This window comes from Brachypodium distachyon, chromosome 5 (assembly GCF_000005505.3).
Source record: "Brachypodium distachyon strain Bd21 chromosome 5, Brachypodium_distachyon_v3.0, whole genome shotgun sequence".
Lineage (NCBI taxonomy): Eukaryota > Viridiplantae > Streptophyta > Magnoliopsida > Poales > Poaceae > Brachypodium > Brachypodium distachyon.
The window spans coordinates 14,203,230-14,219,587 of NC_016135.3; the positions used below are offsets into that span (position 1 = coordinate 14,203,230).

Sequence of the window (16,358 nt, forward strand, 5' to 3'; positions counted from 1 at the left end):
ATATGAATCGCCACCACAGGGGGCCCACCCAGCTCGTTGGTGAGCCAATCTCGACTTGGTCTTGGAGAGCAGCATCGCCAACGACGAAAACCAGTGCCACACACGCTGCCGTCGTTGTCGCCGGTCCGCGTCACCGCTGATTTACGACGATCGGCGGGGGGGGGGGGGGGGGGGGGTCTCGGGTGAGCGGGTTCAGCACATCCTCACACCTTGCTACATTATCTAAGTGCTCTATTTTCTCTTCAAAGAGGATTGTGTTAGCTTCCTACAGTTCTACTGCACCTACTGGTGGTTGTCTGCTGCATTTTCCTTCTGTTGTCCTCTTTTCATTGTACTGTATTTTCCGATAGTGGTGACCTCCAAGATTAGACAAGAGAGTTGAGCCTCACTGCCTCACGGGCTTAATTTCAAATGGCATCGTCTCATTAGTCCAAAAAGTGTACCTACGTACCACGCAAGTCTCTAATGTCGTTTGCTTCCGTCGTCAAAAGGACGTAGCACTTTGCTTCGTTGCTTCTATCTCTTCCCATGGCCACGGAACGGGTCCAAGAGGTCACAATTTCATAGGAATTTAAGTTATCTCGTCCACCAACAAAAACACAACGACTCGCTGAAAGCTGAAACAATCCTTCTAGTTTAATTTTATCAAACTTAACAAGAAAATAAATCACGGCTAGACTCTTCAGGGGAATTATCGTTCTGCGAAAACTGTGATGTTCGACCTCACTACCGGGATTGAATTTTCACAGTTTTAATTGCACTGACGCTTTGGTCCTGCACTTCCACTAGGCTAGTTCAGTATTTGTGTTGGAGATGCAACCTATGTTATTCAGTTAAACTTCATCCAAAATTCAATGTATGTTTGAAGAAAACTTTAACCCGAACACCGATATTTCGGTCGTTTTGTCGGGCGATGCTTTTTTTTTTCTCAATGTCACAAAAGCAGGTCACTGCAGGCAAGGCCCGGTGCGTGGCAATATGCAAAATCTCGCACGATTTGCAACTCGTGGTTGAATTTCAGAAGTTACGCGAAATCTCGCACAATTTACTCGAACCAGAAAGATGATCAAGCACACCACTGCCTAGGCAGAACTTGTACAGAGACAAGGGTCACTACAAACGAATATTCTACTCTACAAGAAGGCCTATTTACAATGAGGAACAGAACGGCAAGTGACTCAAAAAAGGGAAAATCTGTACACCGACAAACCTACGCCGTATTCACAGAACTGGTGATTTGGTAAGACCGTCATCTTAGCTGCGCCCTCAGGTCGACTTCAGCCTGTCCAGTCTGAACTTGGCCTGTGAACCATCAGAGATCAACACACAACCACGCCATAATATTAGTTCACCAACCAAGATCGAACTTTTAAGCCGTAGGAATGTTCAGGAGATCAATATTCAGAATTGGTGCTGACCAGCGTGGCATGGATGTCGACAAGAAAGGGCTGGAGAAGCTGGACGAGCGTCTCAATCTCGACCTTGAGAATACCGCAATATTTCGGGTCTGTCCCGACAAGCCAGCCCACAAAGATCTTCCTCTCAGGTATGAGCTTCATTGCGATCTATTTCAACAAGTTTGTAAAAATTGTGCGTGTTAACAAGTTGGACTGTTCTAGCTGGGACACATGTTGAATTTTTTCTGACAAAAATCTGTATCCGAGAAATTGAATGATTCCTGACCTTGGACGCGGCTGAGGAAATCCAGCCATGCCATGGCTTCAGAGAGGCATTGTACGCAGCTTCCACAAGCTGTGTAAGGCTCTGCTGATCAGAACCCTCCTCCTCCTCCAGCCTCTGTAACAGTTCAACAGTGAAATCCATGGATCTGGTGAAAACAGGTATATCATTAAGTATCCTAGTCGTCGAAAACCATTGTAGATATGTAGATTAACAACATATAAGAAAATGGGAGACTCATATTATTGTGTCTACTTTTTTACCTAGTGTATTCTAGAAAACTGTTTTACCTAGTGAGCCACAGAATCGCTCTTGCACAGCTATCAGCCTTCCTTGCAGTGCCCTCCTCGGCCTCTTTCTCCACCATCGAAGTTAGAGTGGAGTATTTGGATGGGTCCAGCAAGTATAGCTCCTGCAGCCTCTGCGACAGGGATCAATCGTTCAGAACAAAAAAAAATACATTTAACTAGAAAATACTGTATAAGAGAATGCAATATTGTAAGTATAGTTTCATCTGTCTTGCATACTTGCATCACTAGCTGCTGTTTTGCAATCTTGGGCTAATGATGTTACGGCAGAAACCAACACAAGACAGTCCAGTTTTCCAGCCTAACTGACCATAGTCAGGAATGCTTATTTTCTACACTAGCCAGCCAGTCAGGTCCCCTACACTTAAAGCACCCTGTTCCTGTCCTGACCCATTATAGTAATAGAAACCCTATGAACTAAGCCCTGCCATCCAAACATCCATAGCAAGACAAACTGCTGCCCACCAGCTAGCCATCTCCATCATCGCCTTTAGAGAGAAGAAAGAAAAAATCAGCTCTATCTAATTCGGATTATTTAGAAAGAAAAACCGTAGCTTCTTGTAAAGACTAAAGAGAGCGAGAGATATCAACAATAAGGAAGGGACAAGAAAGTTAGCGTCTGAAAACGCCTTGAGGACGTATGTAGGGATGTGACCGGAGCAGTTGAAAGGCCGGCGGCCGGCCTGTGTCTGGCACACGTCTCTCCCCTCCCTTCGTCACCCCTTGCGAAAGCAAAAGTTTACACATAGATAGGATTATTAATTTGCGTCTTCTCTCTACGGCTTGGAAGTGATTCTTAGCCTTGTGCAACGGTAGATGCAGATGAAGTGCAGCTGGAATTGGATCCCAGGGATTGGATTGAAGAAGCCGCCATCCCATGATTAGATGAGACTGTCGCGGTCTCGAAATCCGAATGATCGGCATCGATGCGATCGGAGCATTGATTTTCAGTTCTTCAGATAGATAGATGGTGACAAATCTAAGGCGGAGTAAAGCACGTACTCTTTCGATCGGTTCCATGGATTCAAAACGGCAACCAGTAGAGAGTAGAGAGCAGAGGAGGAAGCAAAGTAAAATAACCGGGGCAGGAGATAAAACCTACGGGGCCAAAAGGACCCATGATACTACATCCCTTTTGGCACCTAGCCGTGTGGCCGGCACGAGACAAGAGGGAAACAGGCACGGGATTACGTGACCCTGGGGCCTGGGCTACATGGACCACACACGCCCTGTAGTACTTAGCTTTTGGATGATGCGATTTGGACTCGACTTGCCATCTTTAATCTTTGGTTTTCTGGTCTCAGGTAGGGGTCCGATCGAGACTCTCTGCCTACTGATTCGAGCAAACAAGGCCTCGATATATTAGCTGAGAGCTAGTGGTACTGGAGTTGAGTTGTTTTAGCTGGATATGTTCAGGGGGGCGAGTGATGGTTGTCAACCCCGAGAGGAAGAGTTGTTTACTTACCTCGATGTTCCGTTGCACGTCGAGCCGCAGAACCGCCATGGTCGGGCCAATCTTATCTGCAGGCATTGCAGCCAGCCATGTGTCACAACGACAGGGCAAGAAGAAAAAGAAGAAGAAGAAGAAGAAGAAGAAGAAGAAGAGCAAAGAACGACGAGGAAGATCGATACACATGGCGAGAAGCCAAGAGCAACTTACAAATCGAAGCACACGAGGATGAAATGGGTACCAGACCAAACGAACGTTAAACAAGATTAAAAAATGGGAAGGAGATAATATTCAATCAAGAACAGGATGAGATGATTTAGATCCGGGGTTTTTCGACTCACCGAGCATCTGGAGGAGGAGAAGGGAGAGGCTGAGGAAGGGCAGCGTGGGAGGCGACGAGGAGTTCTCCAGCTTGCCGTTGCCGCCGCGGCTGATCGGGGAGAGCTCCGCGATCGCCAGCTTTATCTCGGACCACTCTTCCAGCCCCTCCTCCTCCTTCTTCACGTCCTCCGCTGCATCTTCTTCCTCCACCTTCTCCTCATCTTCGCCGTCGCTTGCTCTTACATCCCCATCTCCTTCTTCAGCCGTCTCTGCTGCCGCGGCATCCCCTGTTCCTTCTTCCTCCCGTGGCCCGCTCACGGCCATTGCTTCTCCTCCATCACCCATCTCCCTGTCCACCACCATGAACGCCACAGCCACTTGCTCCTGGCTCAAAAACTAACTCTATATCAGAGCATGGAGAGTCTCTGCCTGCTAATCTTCTTGTTGTTTCTTGCTCTTGTTGAGGAGAGACTAGAGAGATAGAGGCAAGACCGCAAGAGAATGGAAGTCAAACACCGTGCCTGCCTGCCTGCCTGCCACACTTCAAACGGTAGCAGAGAGGCTGCAGGGATCGAGACTTTCGTACAGCTAATAAATGGTATGGGAAGCACAGCAAATATACTCAATCATCTCCCATTGGCTAAACGCACACACCCTTTGTTTAGGTAAAGCGTAAAAAACTCGAATAGTTTTTATCTGTGCCCAGTTTCTTATCCGTGCAAACAGATGAAGAGTTCTCTGGATTGCGATAAGCGAGGATTGACTAGTTTATAATCGTGACGTCGCGAAAATCTTTTAAAAAAAAATCTTGGGCAAGGGCGTCACCGTACTATTATCGAACAAAGTTTGTGGCACAGAAACGGACGCTCACATCCTCACAAAAAAAAACCGGACGCTCACGACGAGACAAGGCAAAATCTGGTTGACTGTTCGTCAGACTAGAACGCCCTGCCGATGTAAATTGCAATTCCAGAGCTCAGGCTAACTTCTATGTCCGCATTTCTGTCACGGTTTACCTCAAAGCTTCCGTGTCCACTCTTTTCTGCCAACATTTGCACCAAAGCGCCGAGCAGTCTATAGCACCCCAAATGCTTCTTTTTTTTTTGCGGGTCACCCCAAATGCTTCTAACACGGTTAAAGACAGGTACAAATGTGCAATGCTCCCAAGCCTCCAATCGCAAGTCGCAACAGATTTTAAAAGCCGCAGAGCGGCGGGCGAAGCTTGGAGGAAGCATGCCAATGCTGGTATGAGAATACTTTTCAATCAGTTCCGTGCCAATTTTCTGTCAACAGAGTACTACGAGCAGCAGCTACTACAGCAGAACAGCGTTTCATGAAAAATGGCACTCACTCTTTCGGCCTTTCGCTGTGTCCCCATTAACTCGGTACATAGTTGGTGCCAGTTGAATCCCTTCCAGATCTATTTTGGCAGCAATAAAATACCAGAATACCCGCTAGACATCGGCACAAAACATATGAACCAAAGAACCAAGGAACTGCAAAGAGTACAGGGTATACAAAATCCAATTATGCAAATGCCGCAGCAACTCACAGCGTACATAATCACACACGCAATCCCCATTGAGTACTATTCCGAAGCAGACTCAAGTTTAAGCAACCATCAGAACATCACAGGATGATGATATGTTTTTCTTCCATGCAAATATAGCACTTGTGAGGTTCTCATACTCTATGGCACCTTAGCAGCACAGCAGCCAGCGCAGCAGCTCTTTGGCAGCAGGAGCGGATTTAGCAGCAGCAGAGCAGTAGCAGCGGCGGCAGGGCAGGCTACTCAAGACTGGGGAAATAAGGAGTACCCACTTGTTAAAGAGAGCTAAAGCACTGTAAATTAATCTCAAAGGTAAATAACAATCAGAATTGTCTGTATTCACTTTTCTGTATAATTAAGGCAACATCAGCATATCACACTAACTGATAATCCAATGCAACTTTTTATATAGGTCTAAGTCCACCATATACTGAATGAACATGATTTATGATAGATGGCAGCTGATCAAAGCATGCATTTTAAAGCTATTGCCGCACTATAATTATTTCATTGGGCTGCGAAGACTAATAGAAAAATCTAATACTATTTTGCTCTTTTGATTAATAAATGCACAACTGCAATACCACATGACCACCTACTAGCCCAAGCCCAAAGTAGTGGTACATTTCTAACATACTTAAGCTTAAATAACCCGTCAGTTGTCATTGTTGTGGAGTTCATACATCCAAGAAATGCAAATGGAGGAGCTTATCCGGCTAAGGAATAAAACAGATCATATAGAACTTAATGGCAGCTGTTGAATGAAAGAGGGTGAAAACGATCTCAAGGTAAACCTTAAAACAATGTACTCCCTCCGATCCATAAAAAGTGTCGCCCATTTTGTACTAAGTGGGCGACACTTTGTATGGATCGGAGGGAGTATATGTTAGCAATAATGACATAAGAATCTGATGGACAAAAGTCGCAACCTTAGATAACAGAACACCTTTAACATGGCCAGACTGCATGGACACAAATGTATTGAATTGTGAGTATTCTCTAGGTACACCGTACGTGTTATATTAATCAAATGACCTGAGCATCAGACAGACCAAATTTGGCAATCTAAAGAAAATCAAGATTGCTCTAACTTGAATGGACAGAGTATCCAGAAGTTAAGGTTAAGGTTAATTTGTGATGGATATATGTACTTGGCAGCTACCAATCTGATTCTAGAATCAAAGAAGAAAAGAATCATTGGATATAGGTTACTTTACTTTATCTAAGAGAACTTCAGCTCGAGGATGGATGGAAAAAGCGACAGTTAGGCCGAGTGCATTCTCCACGTTTAAAATCACGGCAGACTTCAACCCTGTCATTTGGCACCTAGAAGAAAAGACCAACAGTATGAATTCGCTAGTTGTAACTAACTTGTAAACTAAAAGGAATTTATTTATCAACATACAAACCTCACTGCGTGAATCAGGGTGTGCAAATCTGCACGATTCTCTAGTACACATGTTCTTCAAGAAGTCCCTGCAAACTTCCACCCTCCTGTGATCTGTACGTTTCAGAAGAGTAAGAATCAAAGCTATGTTTCCATGCCCAAAAATAAGTAACAAAAGGCATGCAATCTTGCAGGATCAAAACATGGTAGATATTCAGGAGTCAAGACTACAGTTCCAGAGTTGAAAAATACTGTTCATTTTCCAAATAAATTCAAACCAAAAGCAACAGTGAGTGGTCCAGAAAATGGGGGCAATGACAACAAATCCCAGGTTGCCATGTGCTATTTACCAGCAAATGCTGTAGGAGGCGAGAGAGGAGGAACCATCATAGGTACTCCATGTGGTGGTGGTGGTGCCATGTAAACCTTGAGGATAGAAGAAAAAAAATAAGATTAAACCACCCATGATCAACTTATAAAAAACATATTTATATAAACACATGGAACATTATAAAAGCACACAGTTATTTATTTACCAACTCATTTCTCAATACAGATGAAATGAGAACAAGGAGAGCAAAAATATCTATATACATACATCTATAAAAAGCATAAGTTGGTTGCGATAGTCTTCATCTGAGCCTTCCAAAATCTTTAATCCAATTCCACAATTATCAATCCAACGGTTGCATACAAATGCTATGCCTAACCCTAATCATTCATAAACTCGTAGCCTCTTAATAGTACTTATTGTCTCCTAATTAACTTTGTCTATAGATCAGAATTACTGAATTTGTTTTTACGTTATATTTCTTAAATAAAAAATTCATGTCCTTGCAATCAAGATGTGCATGCTGTCTGAGATTTCCGAGCAATGTTTTTAATTTAACATGAAATTGGTGACTTCAAATTTTCTTGTGCTTGTGATAGGTGTAATTTAATATATACTACTATTTCTTAAAAAGCATGCACAATTACAAGTTTTTCTATAGTTTTCTTCTGAACCAACAATATTCAAGGTAAGAAATAAGTAAAAGTTCTAAGAATATATACTTGTAAATAGAGATAAAGTTATTTTGTCACGTTTCAGTTACATATGTTGTTGGTTGTGCTTTGCATGTGTCGCGCAAAGTTACAAGTGTAAGCTGAAGCACCACAGCCGTTTCTTTTCAAGAGATTTGAGACGGGTCAACTAGTGACATATATATTTAAAAAAGCAGGTAGCAGGTTATTCTGTAAGGCTATATTTTCGACAGAAGCACATTACCATCTCAGGGTATTGCATTTGCATTGGAAGATCCCTCATTGGTGGGGGGAACATCTGTTGTGCTATTACATGAGTGTACCTACATGAGATACGGTCACACCTCCCACGCAAGAAATCTTGGCAAACCTTTCAAGTGAACAAGTACAAATCAGGTAACGTGCATTCAAGACATATGAAATGCTAAATGGGGAAAATCATTAACTCATAGGTGAGTTCTTGTTTTGAGTTTCAGTAGGCAAAAGGGCAACTGGATATACAATAATAGAGGAGCAGTTGACATGTGCTAGGCAAGTTAATAATACAATCTTTATGAGCAAAAGGGAACATTACAATTGCACTTTCTTGAACAGATGAGTGGTGCAAGAAACGACACTCATTTGCTGATCTTGAACATCGTCCACGTGCAAAATCTCTGCAAACCTGACATGTGGAAAAAAGTGTGCTCAGTTGGCCAGTCTTGAATGTTCAATGTGGAAGCAAAAAAAAACTATGATCAGATATATTTGCACAAGTTGTGTAAAACTAATTGGATAGGGGAGGAATATCTCCTGGGATGAACAGTAAATTCAAAAACAAATCTTGAAGTGTCAGAGTTCAGGAAACAATTACATACGTATAAGGTTCTGCTCTTTCTGCGTCTGTAATTTTTTGTGAAAAAAAATTAACATTTTTGCAAGCTGGAAAAAGCATCATTGCTTTAAAAGCTTAACTTGTTAAGCACTAAACATGTTTTTCACTTGGGTGCAAAACTTATCATTTTCCCATGGAAGTTACAGGTACAAAAAGAAGATGTGAATTGTTACTTTTGAAAATTTGGAAAAGTGTTCTTTTCCCACCTGGAGCATAACTTCGAACGATTAGTATGAGAACACTGTACACATCCAGTGTGAAGAGGACATACATTGTTGAAAAAGACAGTTAAGCGATTGTTGACTTCTCTTCAACTGTTTTATTTAACAAAAAAGTTATTTGTTCCTTAAGGTGTCACCACACAGAACATACCACACATCAAATTTCTGTTAACATTTTAACCAAGCGACAACTATTAATTAGCAGTGCACAGCAGATACTAAGCTTAACCACTCAGACAAATGAATAGCCAATTCATATGAGAGAAAGCATTGGAGGTCATGAGAGAAATACCATCTTTGCTGGTGGGGCGTCTACACCAATTGATCTCAGCAACGACCTATACAGAAGCACCCAACAGGGCTGGAATCAGAAAGTTGCATCGAACCCATACACATGTGGAAATATGAGAAACTGAGCAACTCGTGTAGGGATGCCCATCACATATATATAAAGCCATCTAGGCTGCAAGCCCATAAACTTACTACACATGCACATATATATAGAGAAAATTGACATAGTACCACTATGAGAAACCAAAAGTTCTAAAATACCACCCAAATAACAAGGCTCTCCAAAATACCACTACAACTCAGTTTTCCACTCCAAAATACCACTATTGACTAACATCCTCTAACAGCCACAAACAGCAGCAAGGAACAACAACATTTAGTAAGGTTTCACAGGAAACACACTGGTAGCAGCAGTTGGAGGACGCAGCAGCACCATTCCTCAGTAGCAGAGGGGGCCAAGGACGCTAGAGCAGAAGGGAGCAGCGCCGGCAGTAGCAGCAGCTGCTTCAGGTTGCCGGAGGAGGATGAGGGCGGTGTTGAGCGGGTCAGGGTGAACGGAGGAGGAAGAGCCCTGCCGGCCTTGCTGCTGTAGTTGTGGCCGAGGAGAACGAGAATCATGCCGGAGCCGGACAGCTGCTGGCGTCATGGTGAAGCCCGTCGGCGAGCTCTGCAGCGGCGGGGTCGCCGTGCAATGCAGCAGCGGCGGCGAGCTCTGCGGGGTCTGGCGGAGCCGAGGGCATGTCCTATGGAGTTGTTGTGCTGGAGCCGGAGCCGCCGCGGGCGACTGCGCTGGGCGGTGGATGCAGGCGCCGCCGCCATGGCTGGGACGAGGGGAAGGAAACGCAGTCGGGTTTGGGGTACGGTTGCCGAAGGATAATTTCGGAGTAAGATAAAAACTGACAACTTCTTAACGGTTTGACTAACGGAATAACATTGACACATAACGGTGGTGGTATTTTGGAACCAGAAAACTGAAATGTAGTGGTATTTTGGAAAGCCTTGTTGTTTGGATGGTATTTTAGAACTCTAGGTTTCTTATAGTGGTATTGTGTCAATTTTCTCATATATATACACAAGCACAAACTGCAGCATTGAAGTTTTAGAATTAGCTCATACAGCAGGGTCTTGCAATTTATACCAGACGTAAGCATAAGTTACAATACCCATGTCAAACAGGATATCCTCTGGGTAGCACAATGCCGTGTGATGATACTGATGCTGATCAGCTACTACAGTAGTATATAAGAAATCAAACTATGAAGGAGGCTTTCACACTAATATATTTCAAAATAGCATAAGTGCACTTGCATCTGCTGCATCTAAACATCAAGCCAGATCACCAGAAGCAAATCATGAATTGGACAAACAGCAAGGGGGTTATCAACTCATACTCCTGGATATGAGGAGGCGGGTGGTAGTAGCGGCAGGTTCTGCCCCGGAAGCAGTTGTTTCTCAGCGAATCCGCGCACGCCGTCACCTTGTTGTCACTGACAGAATTCCCCCCACACACACCAAAACCCAAATCAGAACAAGTAGCGAGCGCGTAGGTGGCAGCGGAAGCAGAGCAAGGGAGATCTCGCGCTTTTACCGGTCGACGGAGACGGACTGGTGCGGGTGCGCATACTTGCACTCGAGGTCGGAGCGGGTGCACCTGTCGCGCAGGTAGTCGCGGCACACCTCGACGGTGAGGTCGCTGTGCCGCGCCCGCTTGCCGTCGGGTTGGCGCGGGCTACGGCTCCGACTGCGACTGCGGGTCCGGTTCCGGCTGCGGCTGCGGCTGCGGCTACGGCTACGACTGCGACTCCGGCTTCGCTCGCGGCGAGGGGAGCGGGAGCGAGACGAGGAACGCCTGGGGGAGAGGGCAGGGGAGAGGGCAGGGGAGCGGGATGGGGAGAGGGAGAGGCGGCGCTTGCGCGGTGGGAGCGGAGGCGACGGCGAGCGGGTGGGGTTGGGGTCGTTGGTGACGGCGTTGGGGATTTCGGCGGACGCCATTGGGGAGAAGGGAGAGGAGACAGAGAGAAGGGAATGCAGACCGGGGCCGTACGTGACAGGATCTAGGTTTTAGAGCATCTTCTTCGTATTTTGACAGGATTCTTCGTTCTTGAAAATCACCTTTTAGAGAGTAAGAGGTTAATTTCCTTCGGAAAGAGGAATTGGTAGGTTCTAATGCAATTATTACTTATCATTTTATTAGTATTATACTTATCCCTCCGAACAATTATCCATATGAATTCTTAATTCAACTCAACACTAAATGTACCGGAAGTCCTAATGGTGTAATAGTATCACGAGAATGCTAATACTATGAAAATGCAAATTTGAGTTCTAAAATTATAATAAGTGAGTCACATCAGGTTCTATATGTGTTGCATCAGTTTTAATCCGCACACTTGACAAGTTGACCACCGCCACATGTGTAGTATTTTACAAAATACTCCTTAACAGATATTGTAATCTCATTTTGTTGCATCTCCATCTTTTTTCCAAACTCAAAGGACAAAATCAGCATAGGCCAGCACACATCCTTTTTCAATAGGACCGGAAGTGAACCACAGCAGGCGAAGCCAAACCCAAACCCAACCCCTCGGTTACTTGATTCCTTTCCTCAGTAGTCCGTGGATATCTCGAAGGACAAACGATCTCAGGATCCATGTCAGCACAATGTCCACACACCTTTCTGTCGTGCATTTATCGTCGGGTTGGAAGCCGTAGATTCTTAGCTTTGCCAGATTCTTGTGCTTGAAATCAGAGATAGATGGCTTCCACTTCACGTTCTCTTTCTCGCAGTAGCCATTTTCCTTCTCAAACTCTGGGTCTTTCACCATGTTGCACCAATGATCCCATACCGTGATGAATAGCTCCTCAAGGGAGGGTGCAACATCAAGAATGAACATTGTCCAAGACAAATCACATCCTTCTGGAAGATTGTCCAGATTCACGTGCTGCAGTTTGCTGAACACGGGAATGAGCGGTTCTGGGCATTCAGGTAGAACCCAAGTCTTTCACTTCGAAAATTCAGATGCAGATCGCTTATGCAGGGGACTTTAGCAAGGAGCTTACTTAACACAAGAATATTATCCGACTCGATACCAATTTGACGGAGGGTTAGCTTTCAAAGTTGTGGTACAAAACCAAAATCCATGGGACATTTATAACATGACCAACCATTGCACATCACCCGTTGGAGTTTTGGTAGACATGTCAGCTCAATTCTTTCAAATCTCCCTTCATCAATCTCAAGCTCAACAGGTTGAGCATGTTCTACTTGCAGCACAGAACGGATCCCTCAAAGTCGGTTAAATGCAATGACTCCAGACGCTTGCAAGTGCCGAGGATGTTTGTGATGTCCAATTCACCAAACCTCATATTGCGCAGCCACATGCGCCTGATGGCAGCAAATGCATCTGGACAAGCACCAAGAAAAGAATTGAACTGCTTCGCATGGTGAAGGAGATCGTCAAGAGTGGAGATCTGCCAGGTCTTCTTAGTTATGATCTCAAACTCTGCTGTGCCAACCTTCTGGGATGGCAACAGATTTGACGATGGAGAGACAATCATCATTCCTCAAGTGGAATCTGATGTTTAGTTTGCGGATACTAATTTCTGGGCTCCTGGTGCTCAAGATGTCATCTGTTATATGAGTCACAGCACGGTTGATTCGCATCAACTGGCCCCTGGTGAAACCTTTGTCTTTATCGTGGTGACACATAATGAAATCAACACTTACGCATGCGAGAGCATAGAGGGGAGATTCAGGATTTGCTTCAAGAGGATGCAGGTCCTTACTAAGCCTGTCTTCCTTGCTTGTTAGAGGCAGAGATACTCCACGTGAAGGATGGAACTCAGCAATGCAAAGAGTTGCTCACAGCTTGGAAAATTCGTCTTCACCATTGTGGGGTGTAAACAATCACGAAGAGTTATAGTTGATGTTTAAATGTAAAAATAAATGGAGATGCGGGGGATCGAACCCCGTGCCTCTCGCATGCAAAGCGAGCGCTCTACCATTTGAGCTACATCCCCTTTATGATTTATTCAAACAGAGTATTTTAGTCGGAGATCCAGTCTATGACATCCGTGCTTTGCCGCGCGCTCATCAGTCCGTGGGGGTGCCCAAGGACGGGGACGCGACGGAGATGCCGCCATCGACGACAAGGTTATGTCCGCTGACGTACCGCGCGTCATCGCTAGCGAGGAATAGTACAGCGGCAGCGATGTCCTCCGCCCGCAGTCCTCCTCCCACGCCCTTGAGGTTCGCGATGGCCTCCATCTGCATCTCAAACTCCTTCCCGTCCAGCCCGAGGTAACCGAGGGCCAGCGGAGTGGCGACGCCCGCGGGAGACACGCAGTTGACGCGGATCCCGTGCCGGCCCAGCTCCGCCGCCGCGTTCTCCGCCAGGCCCACCAGCCCGCGCTTCGCGCACGTGTAGGCCGCCGACGCCATGCCGCTCCGCACGGACGACAGGCTCGACGTCTGGAAGATGGACCCGCCCCGGCCCATGACGCGGGCCGCGTGCTTGGTGCCCAGGAACGGGCCCACCAGGTTCACGGCCAGGACCCGCTCGAAGTCCTCCTTGGTGCTGTCCCGGACGCTGTGGCAGCCGTCGCCCCCGATTCCGGCGTTGTTGAACATGATGTCTAGCTTCCCGAACCTGGCCACGGCGTGGTCCACGGCCGCCGCCACGTCCGGCTCCACGGTCACGTCGCAACGGACGTAGCAGATGGAGGAGGCCCCTTGGGCGCCGAGGTCCGCGCAGAGGAGCGCGCCGGCCTCGTCCTGGACGTCGGCGACCACGACGCTGGCCCCGTGCCGCACGAACAGACGCGCCGTGCACGCGCCGATGCCGCTGGCGCCGCCGGTGATCAGAGCCACCTTGCCCTCCAACCTACAGCATAGCAGATCTCAAACTATAATAGTGTATCACAGTTCGGCACGGCACGAAATTAAGGGAGAAACTTTCGCGTACGCACTTCCTTGCGGCGGCAGCGGCGGCAGAGCTGCCTGTTGCCATGGCTGTCGGCTAGCTGCTGCCTACGGAGTACCTTCTAAGCAGAATTTCTCGCACGTACTGCCGGGAGATAACTAGATAAGTGGTCGTGACGCGTTCATGTGTATCTAACTGAGAGCAAACGTGGACATGGCTAGCTAGAACTTTCCCCTCTTTATAAACTTGTTCATCGTGGCACCCGGTCTTGCATATAAATCCTTGTGCGGCGCATGTAGGAGGTAGGACAGAAAGTGCGGTGGTGCATTTGCGTTGTGCGGCCTAAGAATCTCCACGTGAGTGTGGTGTCGACGCTTTAAAATATCGTACGGTGGCGACGCCACACCCATGCTAATTTGGTCTATTCGCAGCCCTGATCGCAATCATAATTCGTCTGGCCCAGCTCTCGTCTCCCACGGTCCCACCACACGATCATAATCATAGCTAGCACGATGTGTGCATTGTTCCGATCCGAAGAGTCGTGACACAAACTAGTGTCTTTCGTTCGTCGCCTCTCTTCTTACGGATGTGCACTCTTCGAGAATCCCTCTGTCTGATTTCATCCTGCAAGAACACTAGACCGTGTCTTTTTTCAGCTCACCTTTGTCTGGCACTCTGGCTATAGGGTTTGCTCTAGTGTCCATATTGAAGCCAAACACCATAAGTTGTTACAACATCCCTCACACTAGAATTTGGCAACGCATGGTGGATTTGTCTAGCTTAACAATTAAACAAAATCACAATATCATGAAATAGTAGGTGCATTCTCGAGCATTTGTACCATTTTAAAGATTTTTTGTTAACATATCTAGATATATTCTCGCTTCACTCTTTGGTGGAAGTAACGGTAATAAGATCGCAAAAAAAAATTTAATAGTAATACAAAGACTTATGATTTTAAAACAAAAACTGACCACAAACATCCCTCATGAAACTGTAAAGTTACTACAAGATTCTTTAAATTCAAAATCACTAGATGCATGCGTCATCTGTGTCTTGATGTCTCTCGGTGTATCCAGTGATAAACTGCAAAAGAGCATAATTGCACAAGATGGATTAATCTCACATGTTTTGAATAGTCGCATACTCGCATTGATCGCTCACCTGCAACGATGAGAACCTAAAACGGTTGAACACATCATGGCTAAGAGCATAGCCCTTACAAATTAAACATATTGTCGAGAAGACCGAAATAATAAAACTATAAACCACAAAATCCACTAACTACATTGGGCTAGGATGTTGATGGACCAGAAAACCGTTCTTCCATAAATCATCGCCTCTGCCGCTAGGATGTTTTCGCCAAGAACACACAAACCCTACAAATTAAGGAGGTACACAAACACTAGCCAAATGTTGATTTGTGATTTTCCCGTACCCTGACGCCAAATCGGTGGTTCAAGACTACGAGAACCGGCTAAGATCACATTGCGGACGGCTGTCATGCGTTGGTGCTCTCCGGACAGTGGTTTCCATAATGATCTGGTTTTTTTGGAGGACAAACACACAACTTTATTAACTTGGCATAACTTACTTACAATCACTCCTCAATCTCTGAGTAAGAAAACTAGGGACTAACTCATCCCAAACTAAAGACACACCACTGCTAGCTGCAAAGCAGGCGCACTCATGTGTTGCAGCATTGGCCTCACGCCTAACAAAAAACACTTCAAAACTAGTAAAAAACTGACTCAACTCATCAATTTCACTAAGAATGTGAGCAATAACTGCTCGATGTGTTCCACGCTCCTCCAGAGACGTACCAGGTCTGCACATTCCGTCTCCAGGATGACTGAGCAAAACCTATTTCTCTGGCGAAGCAAGAAGCCCGTACTGAAATGGTTTGCTTCTTGATTCAGGGTTGGAGGAGTCCAAGTTTTGCACTAATGGGCCGGCCCAACTCTGTATGCTTCATGTGACAGCCCTTTCACTTTCAGTTCTAAGTCACCTTTTTTCGTTTGAAAGATTCCTTCGATTTCATTAGGCTGCAGGAGTCTGAGAATTGTTCTTTTCATTCGGGAGCACATACTTATGACGCAACTTTGATTACACCATCTATTGAGTCAATTAGTACGTTGCTTCCATTCCAAATTCGATGTTGCTTGGCTCACCATAATTTAGCCATAGTCTTATGCAAAGACAATAATTTAGCCATAGTTTATAAAATCATCATACGACATTTTGGTCAAATCCTTGTGAGTCACGACACATGTGCAGTACGAAATTACACCTGCACCTCGTGATCGTCGGCAATTACGTCGAAGGTAGCAAG

The 16,358-nt window shown here is 45.7% G+C and overlaps 3 protein-coding genes, 1 non-coding gene and 1 pseudogene across 5 annotated transcripts; all 5 read right to left on the minus strand.

Annotated features, from left to right (window-relative positions):
* Positions 1 to 986: 986 nt before the first annotated feature.
* Positions 987 to 5,081, minus strand: LOC100822095 (glycolipid transfer protein 3). The gene is made up of 7 exons (XM_010241633.3): positions 4,252 to 5,081; positions 3,780 to 4,143; positions 3,454 to 3,509; positions 1,971 to 2,101; positions 1,684 to 1,828; positions 1,419 to 1,565; positions 987 to 1,302 (listed from the first exon to the last, which is right to left on the minus strand). The coding sequence occupies exons 2-7, from the start codon at positions 4,120 to 4,122 to the stop codon at positions 1,267 to 1,269; spliced, it is 858 nt and encodes a 285-aa protein (XP_010239935.1). The 5' UTR covers positions 4,123 to 4,143; positions 4,252 to 5,081; the 3' UTR covers positions 987 to 1,266.
* Positions 4,023 to 11,151, minus strand: LOC100842813 (zinc finger CCCH domain-containing protein 28). 2 transcript variants are annotated; one of them, XM_024455506.1, is made up of 9 exons: positions 10,693 to 11,151; positions 10,496 to 10,591; positions 9,106 to 9,151; positions 8,293 to 8,382; positions 7,963 to 8,088; positions 7,046 to 7,121; positions 6,718 to 6,809; positions 6,526 to 6,634; positions 4,023 to 4,143 (listed from the first exon to the last, which is right to left on the minus strand). In XM_024455506.1, the coding sequence occupies exons 1-8, from the start codon at positions 11,094 to 11,096 to the stop codon at positions 6,542 to 6,544; spliced, it is 1,023 nt and encodes a 340-aa protein (XP_024311274.1). In that variant the 5' UTR covers positions 11,097 to 11,151; the 3' UTR covers positions 4,023 to 4,143; positions 6,526 to 6,541. The 2 variants fall into 2 exon arrangements, with proteins under 2 accessions (XP_024311274.1, XP_003579801.1); XM_003579753.4 differs by lacking the exon at positions 4,023 to 4,143 and adding an exon at positions 5,257 to 5,557.
* A 123-nt stretch (positions 11,152 to 11,274) lies between these two features.
* LOC100822406 lies at positions 11,275 to 12,995 on the minus strand (annotated as a pseudogene).
* LOC100843420 (momilactone A synthase) lies at positions 12,958 to 14,288 on the minus strand. Its single transcript, XM_003579755.4, has 2 exons — positions 14,073 to 14,288; positions 12,958 to 13,987 (listed from the first exon to the last, which is right to left on the minus strand). The coding sequence occupies exons 1-2, from the start codon at positions 14,111 to 14,113 to the stop codon at positions 13,198 to 13,200; spliced, it is 831 nt and encodes a 276-aa protein (XP_003579803.1). The 5' UTR covers positions 14,114 to 14,288; the 3' UTR covers positions 12,958 to 13,197.
* On the minus strand, positions 13,052 to 13,124 carry TRNAA-UGC. The gene has a single exon. It is a non-coding gene; the product is annotated as a tRNA-Ala (tRNA).
* Positions 14,289 to 16,358: the final 2,070 nt, after the last annotated feature.

What these genes read in the sequence shown, in the direction of transcription:
- LOC100842813 (XM_024455506.1), bottom strand. Translation starts at nt 11,096, where the DNA reads ATGGCGTCCGCCGAAATCCCCAACGCCGTCACCAACGACCCCAACCCC. An exon ending in CCGCCTCCTCATATCCAGGA is followed by an intron (nt 9,152 to 10,495) that starts GTATGAGTTGAT and finishes GCTTCTGTATAG; the next exon opens with GTCGTTGCTGAGATCAATTG. An exon ending in ACCCTGATTCACGCAGTGAG is followed by an intron (nt 6,635 to 6,717) that starts GTTTGTATGTTG and finishes CTTTTCTTCTAG; the next exon opens with GTGCCAAATGACAGGGTTGA.
- LOC100822095 (XM_010241633.3), bottom strand. Translation starts at nt 4,122, where the DNA reads ATGGTGGTGGACAGGGAGATGGGTGATGGAGGAGAAGCAATGGCCGTG. An exon ending in TCTCCTCCTCCAGATGCTCG is followed by an intron (nt 3,510 to 3,779) that starts GTGAGTCGAAAA and finishes CAATGCCTGCAG; the next exon opens with ATAAGATTGGCCCGACCATG. An exon ending in TTTCCTCAGCCGCGTCCAAG is followed by an intron (nt 1,566 to 1,683) that starts GTCAGGAATCAT and finishes TTGTTGAAATAG; the next exon opens with ATCGCAATGAAGCTCATACC.
- LOC100843420 (XM_003579755.4), bottom strand. Translation starts at nt 14,113, where the DNA reads ATGGCAACAGGCAGCTCTGCCGCCGCTGCCGCCGCAAGGAA. An exon ending in GCCGCTGCCGCCGCAAGGAA is followed by an intron (nt 13,988 to 14,072) that starts GTGCGTACGCGA and finishes GCTATGCTGTAG; the next exon opens with GTTGGAGGGCAAGGTGGCTC.